Source organism: Centroberyx gerrardi, chromosome 2, assembly GCF_048128805.1.
Source record: "Centroberyx gerrardi isolate f3 chromosome 2, fCenGer3.hap1.cur.20231027, whole genome shotgun sequence".
NCBI lineage: Eukaryota > Metazoa > Chordata > Actinopteri > Beryciformes > Berycidae > Centroberyx > Centroberyx gerrardi.
Window position 1 is genome coordinate 22187140 of NC_135998.1, and position 17537 is coordinate 22204676.

The 17537-nt window shown below is 41.8% G+C and overlaps 3 protein-coding genes across 5 annotated transcripts; 2 read left to right on the top strand and 1 right to left on the bottom strand.

Moving 5' to 3' along the window:
- Positions 1 to 653: 653 nt before the first annotated feature.
- pdcl (phosducin-like) lies at positions 654 to 5289 on the top strand. The gene is made up of 4 exons (XM_078286316.1): positions 654 to 716; positions 2116 to 2303; positions 3125 to 3306; positions 4160 to 5289. The coding sequence occupies exons 2-4, from the start codon at positions 2129 to 2131 to the stop codon at positions 4721 to 4723; spliced, it is 921 nt and encodes a 306-aa protein (XP_078142442.1). The 5' UTR covers positions 654 to 716; positions 2116 to 2128; the 3' UTR covers positions 4724 to 5289.
- Positions 5290 to 9742: 4453 nt separating this feature from the next.
- rpl28 (ribosomal protein L28) lies at positions 9743 to 11924 on the bottom strand. Its single transcript, XM_071904655.2, has 5 exons — positions 11901 to 11924; positions 11327 to 11414; positions 10931 to 11054; positions 10030 to 10148; positions 9743 to 9881 (listed from the first exon to the last, which is right to left on the bottom strand). Exons 2-5 carry the CDS (start codon positions 11405 to 11407, stop codon positions 9792 to 9794), a joined length of 414 nt encoding a protein of 137 aa, XP_071760756.1. The 5' UTR covers positions 11408 to 11414; positions 11901 to 11924; the 3' UTR covers positions 9743 to 9791.
- Positions 11925 to 12192: 268 nt separating this feature from the next.
- On the top strand, positions 12193 to 15809 carry LOC139915888 (uncharacterized). 3 transcript variants are annotated; one of them, XM_071904672.2, is made up of 6 exons: positions 12193 to 12612; positions 12780 to 12923; positions 13218 to 13330; positions 13760 to 13859; positions 14064 to 14182; positions 14390 to 15809. In XM_071904672.2, exons 2-6 carry the CDS (start codon positions 12811 to 12813, stop codon positions 14497 to 14499), a joined length of 555 nt encoding a protein of 184 aa, XP_071760773.1. In that variant the 5' UTR covers positions 12193 to 12612; positions 12780 to 12810; the 3' UTR covers positions 14500 to 15809. The 3 variants fall into 3 exon arrangements, with proteins under 3 accessions (XP_071760773.1, XP_071760770.1, XP_071760772.1); XM_071904669.2 differs by having other exon boundaries at positions 12794 to 12923; XM_071904671.2 differs by having other exon boundaries at positions 12809 to 12923.
- The last annotated feature ends 1728 nt before the right edge of the window (positions 15810 to 17537 follow it).

Consider the following 17537-nt stretch of genomic DNA (forward strand, 5'->3'; position numbering starts at 1 on the left):
AAATCAAAATGTCTTATTTTGCTGAGGATCCCCTAGACTGTTTCAAGGACCCCATTTTGGAAACCACTGGCTTAGACAAAGGTTTCTCGTGAGCCGCAGCAGTAGTAGAAGTAGTAGTAGTAATAGAGAAAAACTACTGCTAGTAGTAGTAGTAGTAGTAGTAGTAGTGGTGGTGGTGGTGAACAGTTGTTTACTATTGCCATCTAGTTGTGAAAGTGGTAGCTGCATTTAACAACACCTCCCATGTTACTGGCTCTGGGTTGGACCATGTTGTTGTGTTGCCTTAAAGTGCTCCTCGTAAGGTCCTACTTTCGAAATCAATGCTGCTTATCGCACTTCAAGTACTTTGGGTGGAAATAATAACAGTTTTGTTTTGGAAATCAGGCGGCACGGAGCTACTTAGTATAGTCTATGCTTAGTACTACAGTATCACAGTGAAGCGCAGAAAGTGCGCATTCGACATATAATTGATGTTTTAATTGGTGTATTAATTAAGAAATTGTTGTAAACTTCACTTTTACCATGGTCTTTTCTATTCGTACTTACCACTCTCTCTCTCTCTCTCTGGGTCGTTGGTGTAATTACGACACTTCTAAGAGCACGTGAAGGCAGCATAATGCTCTGACAGGGAAGCAGTGAGGCGGCTAAAGATAGCAGATTGGAGTTGCATTGAGTTGGTGTCGGTCGGTTAACGCTAGCTGGTGATAACAGTGAAGGTAAGATTAAAACCAAGCAAATTGATTAAATCGTCAATTTTACTATAAATGTATGTCGTCGGATAATACAGAAGTCAAATTAAATTTACCTATCGCTCTGTTGACGATGGGTAATGCGACAGGAAGTTAGCATAAGAAGCTAGTTAGCAGTTCACAAACGCTAGCACTGCCTACTGGTATTCAGCCAGCTAACGTTAGCTTGCTAACAATTGAGCTGTCAGCAGCTTCGTCCTCTTGGCCTACTTAATTAACCAGCAAATCGGATTGTCTGTATCCACTTCTAGTAGCGTCTCTTGACACTTGGGAAAATAACTAAGCTGTCTATCTCGCTAATAGCTGTTGTTACTGTAAGAGTTATTAAATTACGTTAGCTGTTAGCTAACTAACTCTGCTAACCGATAATCCGCGATAGCCAGCTAACGATACATTTTCCCAGCTCATATTGTTTTGTGAAACGTTATTTAACTGCTATTACATCGGCAGCAATTAGTTAGACGGGTGTAAACGGTAGGCTTTCACTACTCCTTTTTTTGAAATTGCGTTTGACAGGTGAACGATAGTGCAGGTGTTTTCCCTTGTTATTGTACCCAGACATTTAAAAACGAAATGGAGAGTTCTAGGTAGTGCTGTCTATGATATCTTCCATTATGCTGTCAGTTCACTTTCAGGTTTTAAGTGAGAGGGATTGGGGTCCCCCTTTTGCTTTCTCTACATCTGTGCAGATGGATCGATTAACAAAGGGCTGAGTGCATCATTAAGGCTAACCCTAGGACCTTGGGATCATGTTTTCTAATTTGACACACTTACTATACGCTATGTATGGTGTAGTTGTCCTATTTTTGAAATAAACCATTGCTTTCCTAGCCTATCACAGCTTGGATAGCCTGATTATCAGTATGCGTGACTGACTAATGGGTTGTGTTGGACCATTCCGTGGGAAAACCGTGGTTAATCTGGGGGGATTGAATTTGGGTTAATCTGTGAGGCCTGCCAGTTTGCTAAAGATAAAGCAGATGGCTGTATCGGTGCATTATCAACTACTATGGATTTATGCAAATTATGATGCAAAGTACTCAGTCAAAACGTAGGCTGGTATGTTTACATAAATGCGAGTAACAGTATTAGGCTAGGTCTTGTTGGGATGACAATACACAGGCTCTCCACTGCATGCAAAACAAACAATCAGAATTATATTACGGTGAGGAAGATGAGTCCAAACTGGTATATACTCTAATGTTTAACTCATGTAACTATGAGGTTAGAGTAAACCTGTGGGTATAGCTGGGATAAATCAATACATATAAAGCTAACAATGCCACCTAAAGAGAGAGAGCCTAAAGCCAAAATGTGTGTGTGTAACAGAGGTCCTGTCTATGGCACTAACACCACCCACCCTCAGGTGAGCAGTCGCCATGACGACACTGGATGACAAGATTCTGGGAGAGAAGCTGCAGTACTACTACAGCAGCAGTGAGGACGAAGGCAGTGACAATGAGGATGACGAGGGGGAGCGCAAGACCATCCGCGACCCCAGCGTCGTGGAGGCTGAGATAGACTACAGCCCTGATGGAAGTGCTGTCAACACAGGTAGCTAACACAAGCATGTACACACTGATACACACACACACACACACAAACACAAAAACATCGATAGGAGTCCCTTACTTGAATTTTCATTAAGCAACAGGCAGTGAGAGTGCGTGCTTTACAGTGACTCTGCTTCACGTCATGCCTAACAATGCCTCTTGGCTCCTCTAAAATGACTGTGAACTACAGTGTTGAGTGGCTTATTGCTTTTGTAAAATGGTAGGAACACACCATTCTATTAAAAAAAAAAAAGAACACCAATGTTCAATAAATCTTTTTGTATTTAATCAGTAAGGTAATACTGTAAATCAGTAATAATAATACATTTAATTTGAATTTTCTTCTGTCAAGCAATGAACTGTGGCTAAACATAAGTAGAGGTAATCGTGATTATTTTTGTTTAGCTCATGAATATTTAAATCAATGGTTCTGCATTCATAGGCATCCATTTAGCCTATTGGGCATTTTACAATGGCTTTGAAAATGACTCAATCAGAACTGAGGACTGGAACGATCCATTTTGTTGGATAAATTATGTCACAGGCTCACAACACACACACACCCTAAACTTTTAATTGTAGGTATGTATTTATTTATGTGTTTGTCGAATTAAACAAAAAAAACAAACCATTTCATGCATGTGAGGAGAAATCGTCAAAGAGAATGCAAAAAAAGTCCTGGACTTTTCCATCATGGTCCTTGTTGTTCCTTCTTTGGGCTCTCTTTGCTGTTTACTTTCATCCATCATCCATCCATCATGTTTTAAGCACAAAGTGTACAGTCATTTCCTGGTGACCATGACACTGGCTATTTCTTCTCAGGACCAAAGGGTGTGATCAATGACTGGAGGAAGTACAAGCAGCTGGAGGTGGAGCAGAGGCAGGAGCAGAAGAAAGAGATGGAAAGATTGATCAAGAAGCTTTCCATGACCTGCCGCTCTGACCTGGACCTGGAAAAAGATCAGGACAAACAGAAAGAGCTGCAGGAGAAGATCAAAGGCAAAGTGAGCAGAATGGGGACAAAAATACATACATACATAAATACATACACTGGGAAAGAAACCCATTTTAAAAGGCTGCATCTGAAAACCTGTGCTAAAGCCTCTGTTCATCTGCTGACATTTATTTATGCATCAGTTTTTCATCTACATGCCTCCCTGTCATCAGGTATGAAAATATACCTTGCATTTACCTGAGAAGTCTTTGGATAGGCTAGAAACAGGTGGTGATCATTGTGCAGTCAATTGTAATGTAAATTCTAACCCTGAATTGAGTTTTACATGTGCACTTTAGGTGATCTTATTAGACGAGGGAATTGTTGCCCTAACCGTGTTGTTCCTCACACCATCCATGCAGTATATGGGCAATTCCCTCCTGAACCTGAGTCACAGTTGCCAATGAAACAATGGCTGAGAAAAGGGCTAACTATTGTGGAAAAAAGCTAAATACTGAGAATGTTTTCATGAAAAACGGATCAACACAGGGGAATCCCTGTACCTTAATCCTCTATTTTCTTACACCATGTAAGTAAAACTTGGTGACACTCACAATTCATTTCACAATAGTTTAATGCACCTGCTAACTTTCTTGTCAAACACACACAGGGAGGCCACAGGGAATAAATTTGACCTTAGCACCTAAGCAACCAGTACAACAAAACCTACATTTTCTCCATGTGCAGCGAAATTGTATTGTAATTCTTGTCATATAATTAGCCACTGATCTAACAGTGTAGAGTAAAAAACCTGATTATGATTGGCTGCATATCAATCAGAGGTTCCCTACACTGAGGTCATGAAAATAGAAGCAGCTCACTAGATTTACCTTTAATTAACTCTGTTTCCTCTTTGCCTCCAGATGACACTACAGGAATACAACATGCTCCAGGAGGATGAGGATGACGAAGACTTCCTCCAGCACTACCGTATGCAGCGCATCGAAGAGATGCGGCGCCAGCTGTGCCGCGGCAAGCGCTTCGAGCAGGTCTATGAGCTGATGAGTGGAGAGGAGTTCCTGGAGGCCCTGGACAAGGAGGACAAAAGCACCCTGGTCATGATCCACATCTATGAGCCGGACGTCCCGGGCTGCGAGGCCATGAGTGGCAGCCTGCTGTGCCTGGCTCAGGAATACCCGCTGGTCAAGTTCTGCAGCGTACGCAGCTCGGCCATCAGCACCAGCGCGCTGTTCAGAGGCAGCGCTCTGCCGGCCCTGCTAGTTTACAAAGGAGGGGACCTGATCGGCAACTTTGTGCGGGTCACGGACCAGCTGGGGGAAGACTTCTTTGCTGTCGATCTGGAGGCCCTGCTGCAGGAGTACGGCCTGCTGCCAGACAAGCCCGTCCTCATCCCGAAGACCATTCGCAATGGAGCCATCATACAGCACACTCAGAGTGATGAGGACTCTGATCTCGATATAGACTAGAGCCACGATGTGTCACATGCATCACATGCACAGGAAACACAAACACACACACACGCACACACAGTCTGCATGGACTATAGACCCTTTATATGTATGAAGGCCCCCTGTAGTGATGACTTTGCCAGGGTTGGAGCCGTGCATGTTGCTACTCACAGCATCATACAACCAACTATGAAACAGACCAGAGGCAAATGCACACACGACAACCCAGAGGGCATTCATCATGACATTATCATTCCATAGTAAATATGAGTTATATTTAATAAGAGTAAATGTCAACCAATATCGATGACATTATGCAGGTGTTAAATAGGTTTAATGTTTTGTTTGAGCTATGTCTGAGTGTTATCTATTTATTCTGTGTTAAAACACATCATGTTTTCCTTTGCTTTTTGTTTCCTAGTCTTGTTTCATGTGCATGTTCATGGTAGTAATTGTGTTTCACTCTGTAGAGGATAAACCCTCCAGCCCAGACTGACTTTTAGTTAGTTTTATAACTTTTATATGTGTTGGACCATTTCAAACCTGTTGAGATAATAGTGGGGAAAATAAACGAGGTGTTTTGACTCACTGTCTGGATTTTGTTTCTGGCCTTTGCAAGGTAAGGGTCTGGCTTCTAAGAGACAAACTAAAAAAAACAAAGTTGATAAACAGTATTTTAGCAATCAAATGTTGAGCACCTAGGCTACCCTGAATTCATCACATTTGTAGCCTTTTATTTGATTCACAGATATATTTGTATGTGTGGAGACCAGAAGCGTGACGAACAGCATTGCTGCTCAGACATTACAACAATGTCACAAGTATTTACAGAGACGTTACACCTTCGCTCCTTTCTGAGTCTTATGAACTGGACTACTTCTAGTGAACATGATAAAAGGGGACATCAATGTTCACAACTAAACTTCAACAATCTATCCAATAGCCTTAATTTCTGGTTTACACTATAAAATTTGGATTTGAATACGAGTAGCAGCCAAAAATATAATGCAATGCAATATCCTAGAGAAGAAATATCCTATCGTCCTATCCTAAAGAAAAAATATGGTTCCTCAAGCAACTATTAAGCAATTTAACAAAAAATAAAAATGCATTTGCCTAGATAACTTACAGTAGTAACCAGAAAGTAAGTAATTTAAACACCTGAGGAGTCACTGATTTCTCCCAGCGACAAGTCAACTTTCTCTCTGATGATGCAGCAGCATCAACAGGCTTCTTTCCATCTCAGTGGATTTCCCAGAGTTGAACTGTCCATCACAGACCGTGAATAGGTCAATTCATCCGATCTAGCCCAGTCAATAACCACTCTCACACAACAAGGCTAAACAGGGATAGCCAGGGCTAGTGCTAATATATCTAACAGTATCAAAAACACTAATCACGTATGTGAAACTATGTAGCCCAGCACTTATCCCCATTGGCCACAAGATGCTGACTTTCTTTGGGTGAGAAATTGAGCGACACAGATAGTGACTTCAGCTCTGTGTGGCTGTGAAGTGGAAACCAGGCTAATGTAGCCTACAAACAGCTCAATAGCAGCAGGGTGAGATAGGGCAGTGCCAGCAGCAGGAGGGAGGATTCTTCATGGAGGGGACCGGCCGAGCTGTGCGGGTCGTTTCCGCACAGAGCGTGCTCCAACAGGAGATGGGTTTCTGCACTGATGCCTGCCAGAAAGTGAGAAATAAGAGCAACATCAGCTGATGCAGGTTTTATTTATCAGCCTAAACCTGTCCATTTACCAAGTGAGGCTGATATGATGCTGCTAGAGGCAATAGTTAATTAGCAAAACATTTCATTATCCCTCTGGTGCTGACGTGACCTGAGCGACCCCAGCTGCAATCTACATGGCCGAGAAATCGATGACAACTAATGGTATGGCCTCTGCCACATCTTGTGTGCTCAATGCAGTGAAGCTGCTGAAGGCTATTCACAACTGGTGTCTGACCTCCATGAATTCAATAAAACGTTTCAGTTTGCAGTAGAGGCAAGAATTGACACCCACCATGTTCCGACCATTCATCCCACAGGTGCTGAACGTCCCCGCCATGGTGCTCATGGTGATTGTGATGACCTGGGTCTGCATCGAACACACAAAATAGCTGTATAATAGCTGAACAAGGTTCTTTTCTCTGCATGTATACATCTGCACCAAGGCTAATGCATGAAACATATATTTTTACAATATAAAAAAAGTTACTAATCCCAAATCAAAAAACCCCTCTATTGGGTGATGTGCTGTGTGACTAAAAAGAGAAAAGAAATACCAATAATATATTTGAGAACATGAATGAAACAGGTGAATGTAGAAGAATGCGAAACAAAACACAGCAGGGAAAGGATTAAGAGAAAACAGACAGGACACAAACAGGAAATGAAAGCAAGGAAAGTGAAAAAAGAGAAAGGAGAGAGCTGTGTTGACCTTGTGGGGCCCAGCACTGTAAAAATGAAACGTTTCATAAAATCTGTTAAGTGCACAAAGTTAAACATATTTGGTGTTTTGAGACCCAATTCTGTCTAATCGCACAGATTTATTGGTTTGGTGGAACACTTGGAAACTGCCTGTTCATTGTTCTTTTACAAAACACTACATTGTCAGCAAATGAATCATTGAAATATTTTTCTTGCCATTTAAGGTGCGGACTGTGCCAAAACAGAACTTTTCAAAAAATGTTCAAAAACAAAAAGTAAGGATTGTGAAAGTTGCACAAATGCCACTCAAGGAGGAGTGTAGACAGCTAAAAGGAAATTCTTTTTCACAGCCAGTACATGCAAAAAACATAACACCGTTACACACCCATTCACAAAACAGTTACAACAGCCGTCCACAACAAACAGCAACATAGTAATTACAGAGGAGCCGTATCAACAGAAGAACAAGACCAACACAGAAACAAGATCAAAACAAAACAAAAAGGACTATACCGTAGCTATATTTACCAAATTATGCAGAAATGAACAATGTCAAAGGCATGTTTGATGTCCTCCACATACAAACAAGTCATCTATTTACAACTGAAGCCCATTTGCTTCAGGGCTGTATGTGCATTTAAGGGTCATTTCTCTCTATGTAATGGAACAGTATTCACCCAAAAACGTCCAACATGAAGCACTCTGAACACACAGAGATACAGAACATAAACATAAATATTAGAAATTAAACTTAGTCATTAAATGGCTAAAGCAAGCACTTTTTTTTACTCATTTAGATCTGTGCTATTTACGGTAAAGAGGATTCAGTACCATTTGAGTGGTGCCAGAGCATTCGCTTGAGTTCCCTGAGGGCCTGGGTGAGGTTCTCCAGCTGGTCATGCAGGTGGATATTCTCCTCTATCAGTGCGTGGATGGTGTCCTGCAGTTCAAAGCTCCGACTTCGCAGGACCAGCAGAGCCAGGGGCAGGAGCAGCAGCGCCGGCCTGAGCCCCCTCATAGCGACCGCAGCACACGACCTCTAAAAGAGGGGAAGAGCTTGCACATCTTCACAGAGACCAAATCATCCCTTCTAGGTGCGTTCAGATCCCACGTGAAAGAGCTTCACCACAGAAATGATTGGCACAGGATGCTTTATCAGCTTAACTCTAGGGGAGGTGACAACAGTATTTTCTTTTTTTTTCAAAGCTGGAAGTGGAAAGCTGCCAGTGGGCTACTTTAAAATAAATCTATCCAATCTTTCCACACCAGTGGGCACAGTTTGCAGATTGCAGCAATAGAGGCCCCATCTACTTGAACCTGATCTACATTAAATGTAAATGATATGCTTTCTGCATTTGCTGGGTGAACAAACAACACTGAGAAGTAACCGTTTAATGCTTCTCAAATCACTGTAAAATATTTACTCACAACATAGGGGTGTCAGAAAGAGGTAATGTGCACATCGGGGACATAGATAATCGATGCAGATTGGAACATGCATCCTCCTGGTATTTAATTAGCTGCAGTTCATTTCTGTCACGTGCAGCAGAACATGTTCATCAGAGGGACAACACCAGTTCCATGTCAGGAGGAAGGGACCAAAACCAGGTGGTTCAAAATCATATACAGAATTTGTAGAAGAAATGACAACTTCTGAAATTGTCCCAAGTATTTGACAGGTGCAAAAAAAAAAAGGGAAGCTACCAGCAGAGTCCTTGAAAATGAAATAAGTGCAACAAACAACCTCAACAAAAACAAAGACAGTTATTCGGGAGTCGGTCAGTTCTTTCAGCAGCGAACAGAACAGGAGACTGAGTGCAACTTCATTAGAAGTAGGTCGGCCAAAACAGACTAATTGCCCAATAAATTAGGTCCTAGCCACATTAGCAAACCACTGACAGGTTTTGGGGTTAAATGTTGAGCGCATATGAAACAGCACTACAACTCTTAACAGCTGATGTCAACAAATTTACTCATTACATTCAAATGGTGGGATTACAGTAAATCTCTAGACTTTGATATCCAGTTTACCTTCAGGATGTGTTGGGGTAGATGCTTCCCCTTTCAAAATTAAGCCCGTCACAGAGTGGCTACATACGTTTTCTAATTCCATCACTCCTTGATGACATACTGGTCATACAAATTGTACTGCAGTTCTGTGTCTATGCTCAAATGTTACTTTTCTTTTACAGCCGTCTCTTGGGACTAAGGTCCCATGCCATCCTACCCTCCCAGACCCAACTAAATCAAAACAAAATCCCCAAACTTCTTGGGCATGTATAATTTCCCAAATTTCTAGGACCAGAAAACAAAACTTTCTAATTCCATGTTTTACATGCCTGCTTCAGTGCTGATGAATAAGAACAAGCTGAATGTCATTAGGTAGATTGCTGTCATTATCACATAAGACTTATGAAATTTGGCTCATTTATGCTTTTCCTATAAAGATCAAATGTATTTATGAGTTCAAGACAATTACGCAACAACTTCACCCATTTTCCTATCAAATATAACACCTCCGTTTTCAGTCATGCGGGGAATCCTGCAATCAAAACCTCTAGGTCCAACCAAAATCCACAGTCACATTATTGAAGACTCATGACAAAGCAGTGTGTTTTCCAAACAAAAAGCTTTTATTTATTATATCACGCGCATCAGTTTATGCGGTCTTGGCAGCCCTGGTGCGCTTCTTCTTGACCACGACGGGCTTCTGGCTCTTCAGGATGGCACTGGCACGACGCAGGGCCGCCTGGGGGGAAATCAGACTCAAATTACTGCTCTCGAAAGCTTTACAAGACAAAACGTCAACTTAGGTACTGGCTTTAGATGGATCACACAAACCAAGGTGGTTAGTAGATCTGAGAGTTTTCGGTGCGTGACAATATGAGTGAACTCACCATGCGCAGGTCCTTCCTGTAGCTGTTCTTGCGGATAATGTGCCTCAGGCTGCTGAGGGTGGCACGGGAGTTCTTGTTGATAGTGATCTTCTCATACAAGTTGACAGGTTTGCGCTGACCTGGGCAACAAAAACGAAACAGACAATGGGTATACCGGTGTGACTATATTAGCAGTAATTACCCAGAAGTAAAACAATTAACCTTTCAGCGCATCTCCAAAAAAACAGACCACAAAATCATGCCGACGAGAAAGATGTTCTTAAGCAGCCCAACATCTTTTTTTCCTGTAAACGCTAAGTGGACGGTAGTTTACCCAACATTCACACAGAGACACACACAGCATTAAGACTGAGATTTCTTTAAGAAGCGGAGGTGTCTGCACTGTGGGCTTCTTGTCTTTACTGCAGTTCAGCATGCTAACGAATTCAAAAAAGGGACAATGATTCCAGTAATTTACAGCAAGTGTGGTGCTAAAATCTATTTGACCACTATCATTTTAATTCCTGGTTGTTTGTCTTGATTGCACCATCCTTGAACTGCAATCTGTTTTTGCTGCTAACTAATAAAAAATAAAGAGCATGTGTACTTTGAATAACTGGGTTTCAAGACAGTACTATTGGGTCTGTGCCACAAAAAATAGTTGCTGTCCATTAATAATGCCAATGATGTATGAGAAGTCATTTCTAAACAACTACAGGTCAATTCTACCCATTTTCCATTAAAAAAACAATGCAATTTTTACTCACATCCTTTAAGAACAGCTGGTCGGTTTTACAATATCCAACTGTACAGGCTTTTCATTCAAATGATAAAAACCTTCTGGCGTTTGATAACGCCACCAAACACTACTCCACAGAGATGATACACACTGAATCATCGGTTTTGAGAATCTGATGCTCACCTGCACGCTTCTTCAACACAACCACGATGCCCTTGCCATCAGCCGCAGGCTGCACACCAACAGTCTTCTTGTGCACCAACCCATTGAAGCGGAAAGAGTTCTTGGACTTCAGGTTGTTGGGCTCCTGTTACACAGAAGGATTCAAAACAAATTACACAACTGTATAGCTTGTGCTGTTTTCACAGTCCATGTTAACTTCAGAATATGTAACAAAAAATGTATACACTTTATGTATACTATCAAGAGCAGCCTTCACATAAGACAGAACAAACAGAATGTAGCTACATTGTCAGTAATTGCAGTATCACGCCGTCTTGTTCAATCTTCTAGTCAGGTGGTCTGAGTACAGGACGGACCTGCAGGACTTGACTGGTGCCGCACGGCTGCTGTACTTACAGTGCTGTAGGTCTGTCCGTTCCTCTTGATGAGGAAGCTGGAGCAGTTCCTGATGACCATCCACTGCAGATGAGACGACATGGTGAACCTGGACACAACCGGACAACTGTCACTGAAGTAACATGCAAGGCCAGCTGAAGTCAACTGACAAGAGTAGTTCAAAGTACCATAAACTATTAAAACAAATAGAGGCTATGTAAGGAAATAACGAGCCAAGGCCTACACACTATAAACCGAAATAAGCTATTAATCAAACATTTCATGGTTTCTGCACTCAATTTATTTAGAAAATGGTGTGCGGATGTTAACATTCAAGTATTGAACGTTTTCTAATTCAGTCCAGCCCAATGCAATGATACTCAATGCTAACAGCACAACGAGGCCTAACCGGGCTGACATGCTCACATAATTTACCGCTCCATTTCACGACTATAAATTGAAAATTATTGCCTCGTGACATGTGTAACAGTCTACACAACTAAAATATCTTAGCTTTGACTCGCTAAGTAAGATACAGACGATGAAAAAGTCAACTTTTGTGATTAGGTGCTACCAGACGAAGCGACCACGTTACCTTTCAGCGGAGGAAAAGGATCGAAGAGGGCGGAAGCCGCTTTACGGTAGCTATTTCATAAATCCCTGCGCGTTGACAACTGCATTTTTATAAAATAATTACAGTCGAGACCACGTTTTCACACATATCATACTTTTTTAGCGTTATAATAGTATTTATAGTAGTATTTTAATGATAATAAATTTTTTTGAATGTCTTTTCACGGAGTACTATTTATTCATAAACACAGCGGAGGAACATCCCCACACCACTCTGGGCGATGAGCCTCAACGTCATTATTCCGCGCCTCGTGTTTACAGCAGAACGTCAAATTCAGTTTTCAAACACTAGCTATTTTAACATTAGTGCATGTCGGGGAACAATATAAACCAAAACCAGACGAGACAGGAGAAAACGGTCTTATTGGACTCGTAGCAGATGTGATGTCGAGCCTGTCTGGATGTGCGCGCTCCAGGACCAAGGAGGTTTTATCCAGGATGCTGTTGACGCTGACTGGTTGGCTGCTGATGCTTTCAACCTAAAAGTTGTCGGTGGTGAAGCCAGCTAGAAAGCAGCCAATCTTGTATTCAGTTCAAAGGAATAGTCTAGTGCAGGTTGTAACCTAATGTGAGGAGTCAAGGCATGGATGAGGAAGAAGACCTGGAGGCAGTTGGTGAGCAGCTGTATAATCTGATTTACCCCAAACACGCAGAGATCGCTGGGAAACTCACAGGTGAGCTGACCCGCAGGAACCAGTGGCATGTTGTTGTTGTTATTGTTGTTGGTTTGGTGACTTTATCAGTTTGTTGCCACAAGTAAACCTACAAAAACGGAACAATTAGAAAACAATCATGTTATCATTAGCAATTCTGCATAATAATAACTTTGAAAATACTACAGACAAAGTTGCGAAGCCCCCTGTGTTCCAGGCATGTTGCTGGAGCTGCCGGGTCCTGTACTGACTCAGATGCTGCAGGATGAGGCCATGCTGACCGGAGCCTTGGAGAAAGCCCTCCGAGCCCTTCACCTGACCCAGGGGCCCAGGTAGGCCTGAGCATCCTCACTAGAGGGGTTTGAGGCATTCACAGTCCCATCTGAGGGTCTTTTTAGTTTTTTTGTTATATATACGTATGTTAGAATATTTTTCCATTCATAATTGATCTAAAGTAGTTCAGCTTTGTTGCCAGTAAAGCTGATAAGAAGTCCTTTCAATAAAGATTCAAAGAGGTTTTAGGGTGTAGGAAAGACTAATTCTGTAAAAGTGGTGTAGCATGGAATTTATGCATTTGTGTAACTTTTTGAAGAGTGTATCCTCACAGCACTGTGTATTTTTGGCAGCAAGGGAACTTGTAAGGATGAGGATGACGTGTCGGTGTCCTCTGACTCTCTGGGGGAGCAGCTGTTTGAGCTGGTGGACGTCTACAACACCGGACACTCTCAGAAAATCACCGGTAAGCAACCAGCCCACTCACTCAGTAACACACTGATAATATTCAGCTGCTAATTTCCCACTACAGACGGAGCAGCTAACCTGCAAAATCATTTGCAAGTGCTGGATCCAACTTCTCAAACACACACACACACACACACACACACACACACACACACACACACACACACAGTGTACTAGTAAGTATTGAGCTATATTTTTTGTTTGCTCATCATTTTAAGTTAATGACAGTTTATTCCATTCATTGTAAAACTACATAAAACTTTCTTTCTTTCTTTCTTTTTCTTACTTGATTTTTACTCAGATAATGAGCAAAATCTATTTTGTCGAGTTACTTTTTTACAACCTTTTTGGGTAATTTTGAACAACGGTACCAACAGTTCTGTCAGTGTGTACCATACTAAGAGTTGCACCCTCCCTTCCTCTGCAGGCATGCTTCTGGAGCAGCACAAAGAAGCAGTGTTAAACCTGCTTTCAGAGCCCACACTCCTGGAAGAGCAGGTGAACCTCGCTGTGAAGACACTAAAGGAGTAGGTGACTAGTTACTGTGTATATTCATATTCTCATATTCTGTGTAGCATATTCTTGCCATTTCCCTGCTTATTCTCAAAGTGCATCTTCTTAATCTTCTCTCTGGACTTTTAACCTGCCTTCCAGCTCATTTGCAATTCAAATGTATAAAAACAAAAAAGATTTAATTCATACCTAATAATATGCATGCTGCTCCCCTTCAGGCAGAATGTGGAGACGGACATCAGCGACTCGTCGGACACCGATGACACAGAGAGACTCGGAGAGAAGCTGTTCTCACTGGTGGAGGAGCTGGATCCAGTACATGCAAATGATATTACAGGTTGGCTGACACTCTGTCTCTAGTGGATCTTCATAAAAAATATCATTCCTTAATGTCCTATCTTTGAGAGCTTATGGTTTTTTGCTTTATAGACCACATAACGTCTGGTTTAAGGCCAAGTGATATTTCTGTTAAAGCATATCAAAGCATTCTTGTGAAGTCTCTCTCTCTCTCTCTCTCTCTCTCGCCCTCTCACCCTCTCTCTAGGTATGCTACTGGAGATGGACCAAGCCACTGTCCTACAGATGCTCAGTGACCACACCATGCTGGAGGTTGCTGTTCACAAAGCACAGGCAGCACTGGAAACCTTTAAGTGAACCTTCTTAATGATGAAATGACATCAGAAGTATTTGGACAGAAGAGGACAGCGGAATCTTGCATCCGGAGTAACATTTCCATGAATGACTGGAAGAACAATGTGCCATTATCCCAGACGAGCATGATAATATAATAACAGTCAGCCATTGTTATCCCGATAGAAGTATTTTGATTTAATTTGCCCTAAGCAACTATGGTTATCTTTGTTTTATATTGATCTTTCTACGGACTGTGGAGAGTGTAAGCTTGGCCGGCCCAAATCATAGTCTATGGAGAGCGTCTGGGAAACCTCTTTGTAGCCAACAATGTGGAATAATTAAAGATGGAGTTGATTATGCTCAGGTTGGAGCGCCCCTTTTTAAAACAAACAGTCATGGGGTCACTTTGCTAATATTGCTGGATTGTTTCTCTCCCTTGGATAAATGGACTGGACACCAATTGCCACTGTAGAATGAAAAATATTTACCCACCAGTTTTGCTCCAGCTGGGAGCAGGACTTCCACAACGAGAGATCAAGATCCTCCAATATGGGACGATGTTGCCAACAGTCTTGCTATGGACACCAACGTATTTGTAGTTTTTGATTTTGTATTTGTACAGCGCACTCATACTGATGTAAATGTAACTCAGTGAAATGTCTTGGCTCATGGAAAATATAATTATATGATTATCTGCTGTAATGGAGCTCCACAAACCGAAGTCCACTTTCTGCCAAACCTATCATAATAAGGATTAATAACAGATATGTGATTTATCTTACACCTTATGTCTATCTGATCATTGAAGAATGAGGTGCATCCAAATGAAGACGGTGTGAAGCTCCTGGCCAAGGAACTGAGAGATCAGGAGCTTAAGGGCAGAGTTGCCATACAGCATAACATGAGGAGTTATGAAGGTCAAGAGGATCTTATATTACCACCAGGCTTCACAGCTCTGAGATGAATTAATCCTCTTTTAGACTAAGACTGCCAAGACTTCAACTTGCAAGTCAGGACCCCCCTACCAGAGGTGGGACTCAAGTCACATGAGTTAGACTCAAGTCAGACTGGAGTCACAATTTTAATTGCTTGAGACTTGACTTGACTTGGGTTCTGGTGACTTGGGACTTGACTTTGACTTGTACTTTGATGACTTGAAAAGGTTTCTAAAGTCTCGACAAAAGATCTTGTGTTTGTGTAAATGACTTGGATTGAAAGTGATGAGAGTGAATTTAAATTCTGTTTTATGAATTTGTATGTAATGATTTTGAAGTTGAAACTGATTATAGAAATCAAACCCATGATGCTCTTATCAGGTTTTTATCCTATTAAAACAATATTGCATTGACAAGTCCTAGATATTTAGTTTTCTTTAAGATATTACATTGATACTGGATTCTTGATTTGTTCGGACTTGACATTTAGACTTCAGACTTGACTTGGTAATCTACTGTTAGACTTGGGATTTGACTTGAGACTGACTTGGGACCCCCTACAGACCTCTCCATGAGAAGTCAATGACATTTTTCACATCCTTCACAGAGAGATCAGGGCTTTCTTCCATTCCTTCTAAAAATGTTTACATTTACCTCCACTCTTCTCCCAGAGACATCATGGCTGCCTTCTTCCTTTCCTTTAGAGACACCAGATCCCTCTGCCTCCCCTCATTCAGACTTCCCACACCTCACACACCTCCTGAGTTTCTAGGTCCCCTCCACCCAACTTTCAGCTCTCCTTCCCTTACTATTCAGAGTCAGTATTATCCCCATCCTGATTCAACATCACAACACATTCAGAGGGGGCAACTCCCGATACCAAACTGCAGTTGACCCCCTTCCCACACTGCCCCGCTGTATCTCGCTTGTCTGCATCCTGAACATGGAGCTGACATTTCCTTCTTCACATTCAGGGGCGAATTCACAAAGAATGGATTGCGGCCGCTAATAGCACCATGAATTGCGCATCATTTGCACCCGCTATTTGCTCCGTCTCAAGGACCGATTCACAAAAGATATTGCGCTAATGATATGCCAGCGCAAACACGCCCATAACGTGTTGCAGCTGAGCGCAATTTGCCCCTGTTTTGCGTCTGATTGCAATTACCAATGTGGCAAAGTATAAACGTTGCCTTTGCGCGAAGAACACAGTAGGCAGGACAATGGCAGAGAGAAAGAGAAAAATGAAATTTTTAGACCGCGAGCTGCAAGTCCTGACGGACAAGGTGCAGAGGCATTCCTCAAAACTTCAGGCAAGAGATTTAACCGGGACTGCGAGAAACCATATTTGGGATTTAATATCCCAGTCTGTCAGTGCTGTTGGTGTTTCCAAACGCACCTTCAGACTGCAAAAGAAGATGGCATGATTTGAAGCGGAGAACAAAGGAGAATGTATTCATTTATTTTTCATGACACAATTGCATCATGTCACTGCATCCTTTGTTTGTCATTGCATCTCACTGCATCCCAAAAAAAACTAGAAGGGCACTCGCGAGCGCAGACCTCCGCCAAGGCCAATCCAGTCTTCTATGATATGCAAATGTGGAAGCGCAACCAATATACGGATCCGCTCCAAAATTTAATGGGTTCTTCCTTGGCCCATGCTACACCCTTCCACGAAGTTTCATGAAAATCGGGCCAGTAGTCTTGGACTTATGATTGATTATTGAACAAGAAGTCTCTCTTTTAATAGTCTATTTTCGTTCGACAGGGACCTGGTGATTTTTGGGAATAAAGGAATAACTGGGAACTTAACTTTTGGGAATAACTATTCCCTAAATCTAATTTATCTTCCTTTCAGAAGTACAGGCTCACTCACTGTGGTAGTGGTGTGACTGACATTTTGGGGAATTTTCAGTTTAGGTAAAAAACAACCTATTCTACGTATCAGTCTATAAAACAGTGACTGCATCTCATAGCAATGTTCTTAACTTTGATAATGTCTATCAATCACTTATTGACAATAATAGTATATTACTATTTTGTGTCAACCCTGCAACTGCAGGTACTTTTCTCATGTACAGATGCTTGCCAAAAGGAGATGAAACATATTTCTAATGTCAT

What these genes read in the sequence shown, in the direction of transcription:
- pdcl (XM_078286316.1), top strand. Translation starts at nt 2,129, where the DNA reads ATGACGACACTGGATGACAAGATTCTGGGAGAGAAGCTGCAGTACTAC. An exon ending in TGGAAGTGCTGTCAACACAG is followed by an intron (nt 2,304 to 3,124) that starts GTAGCTAACACA and finishes ATTTCTTCTCAG; the next exon opens with GACCAAAGGGTGTGATCAAT. An exon ending in AGGAGAAGATCAAAGGCAAA is followed by an intron (nt 3,307 to 4,159) that starts GTGAGCAGAATG and finishes CTTTGCCTCCAG; the next exon opens with ATGACACTACAGGAATACAA.
- LOC139915888 (XM_071904669.2), top strand. Translation starts at nt 12,522, where the DNA reads ATGGATGAGGAAGAAGACCTGGAGGCAGTTGGTGAGCAGCTGTATAAT. An exon ending in GATCGCTGGGAAACTCACAG is followed by an intron (nt 12,613 to 12,793) that starts GTGAGCTGACCC and finishes AAAGTTGCGAAG; the next exon opens with CCCCCTGTGTTCCAGGCATG. An exon ending in ACATGCAAATGATATTACAG is followed by an intron (nt 14,183 to 14,389) that starts GTTGGCTGACAC and finishes CCCTCTCTCTAG; the next exon opens with GTATGCTACTGGAGATGGAC.
- rpl28 (XM_071904655.2), bottom strand. Translation starts at nt 11,407, where the DNA reads ATGTCGTCTCATCTGCAGTGGATGGTCATCAGGAACTGCTCCAGCTTC. An exon ending in ACGGACAGACCTACAGCACT is followed by an intron (nt 11,055 to 11,326) that starts GTAAGTACAGCA and finishes TCTGTGTAACAG; the next exon opens with GAGCCCAACAACCTGAAGTC. An exon ending in ACAGGAAGGACCTGCGCATG is followed by an intron (nt 9,882 to 10,029) that starts GTGAGTTCACTC and finishes ATTTCCCCCCAG; the next exon opens with GCGGCCCTGCGTCGTGCCAG.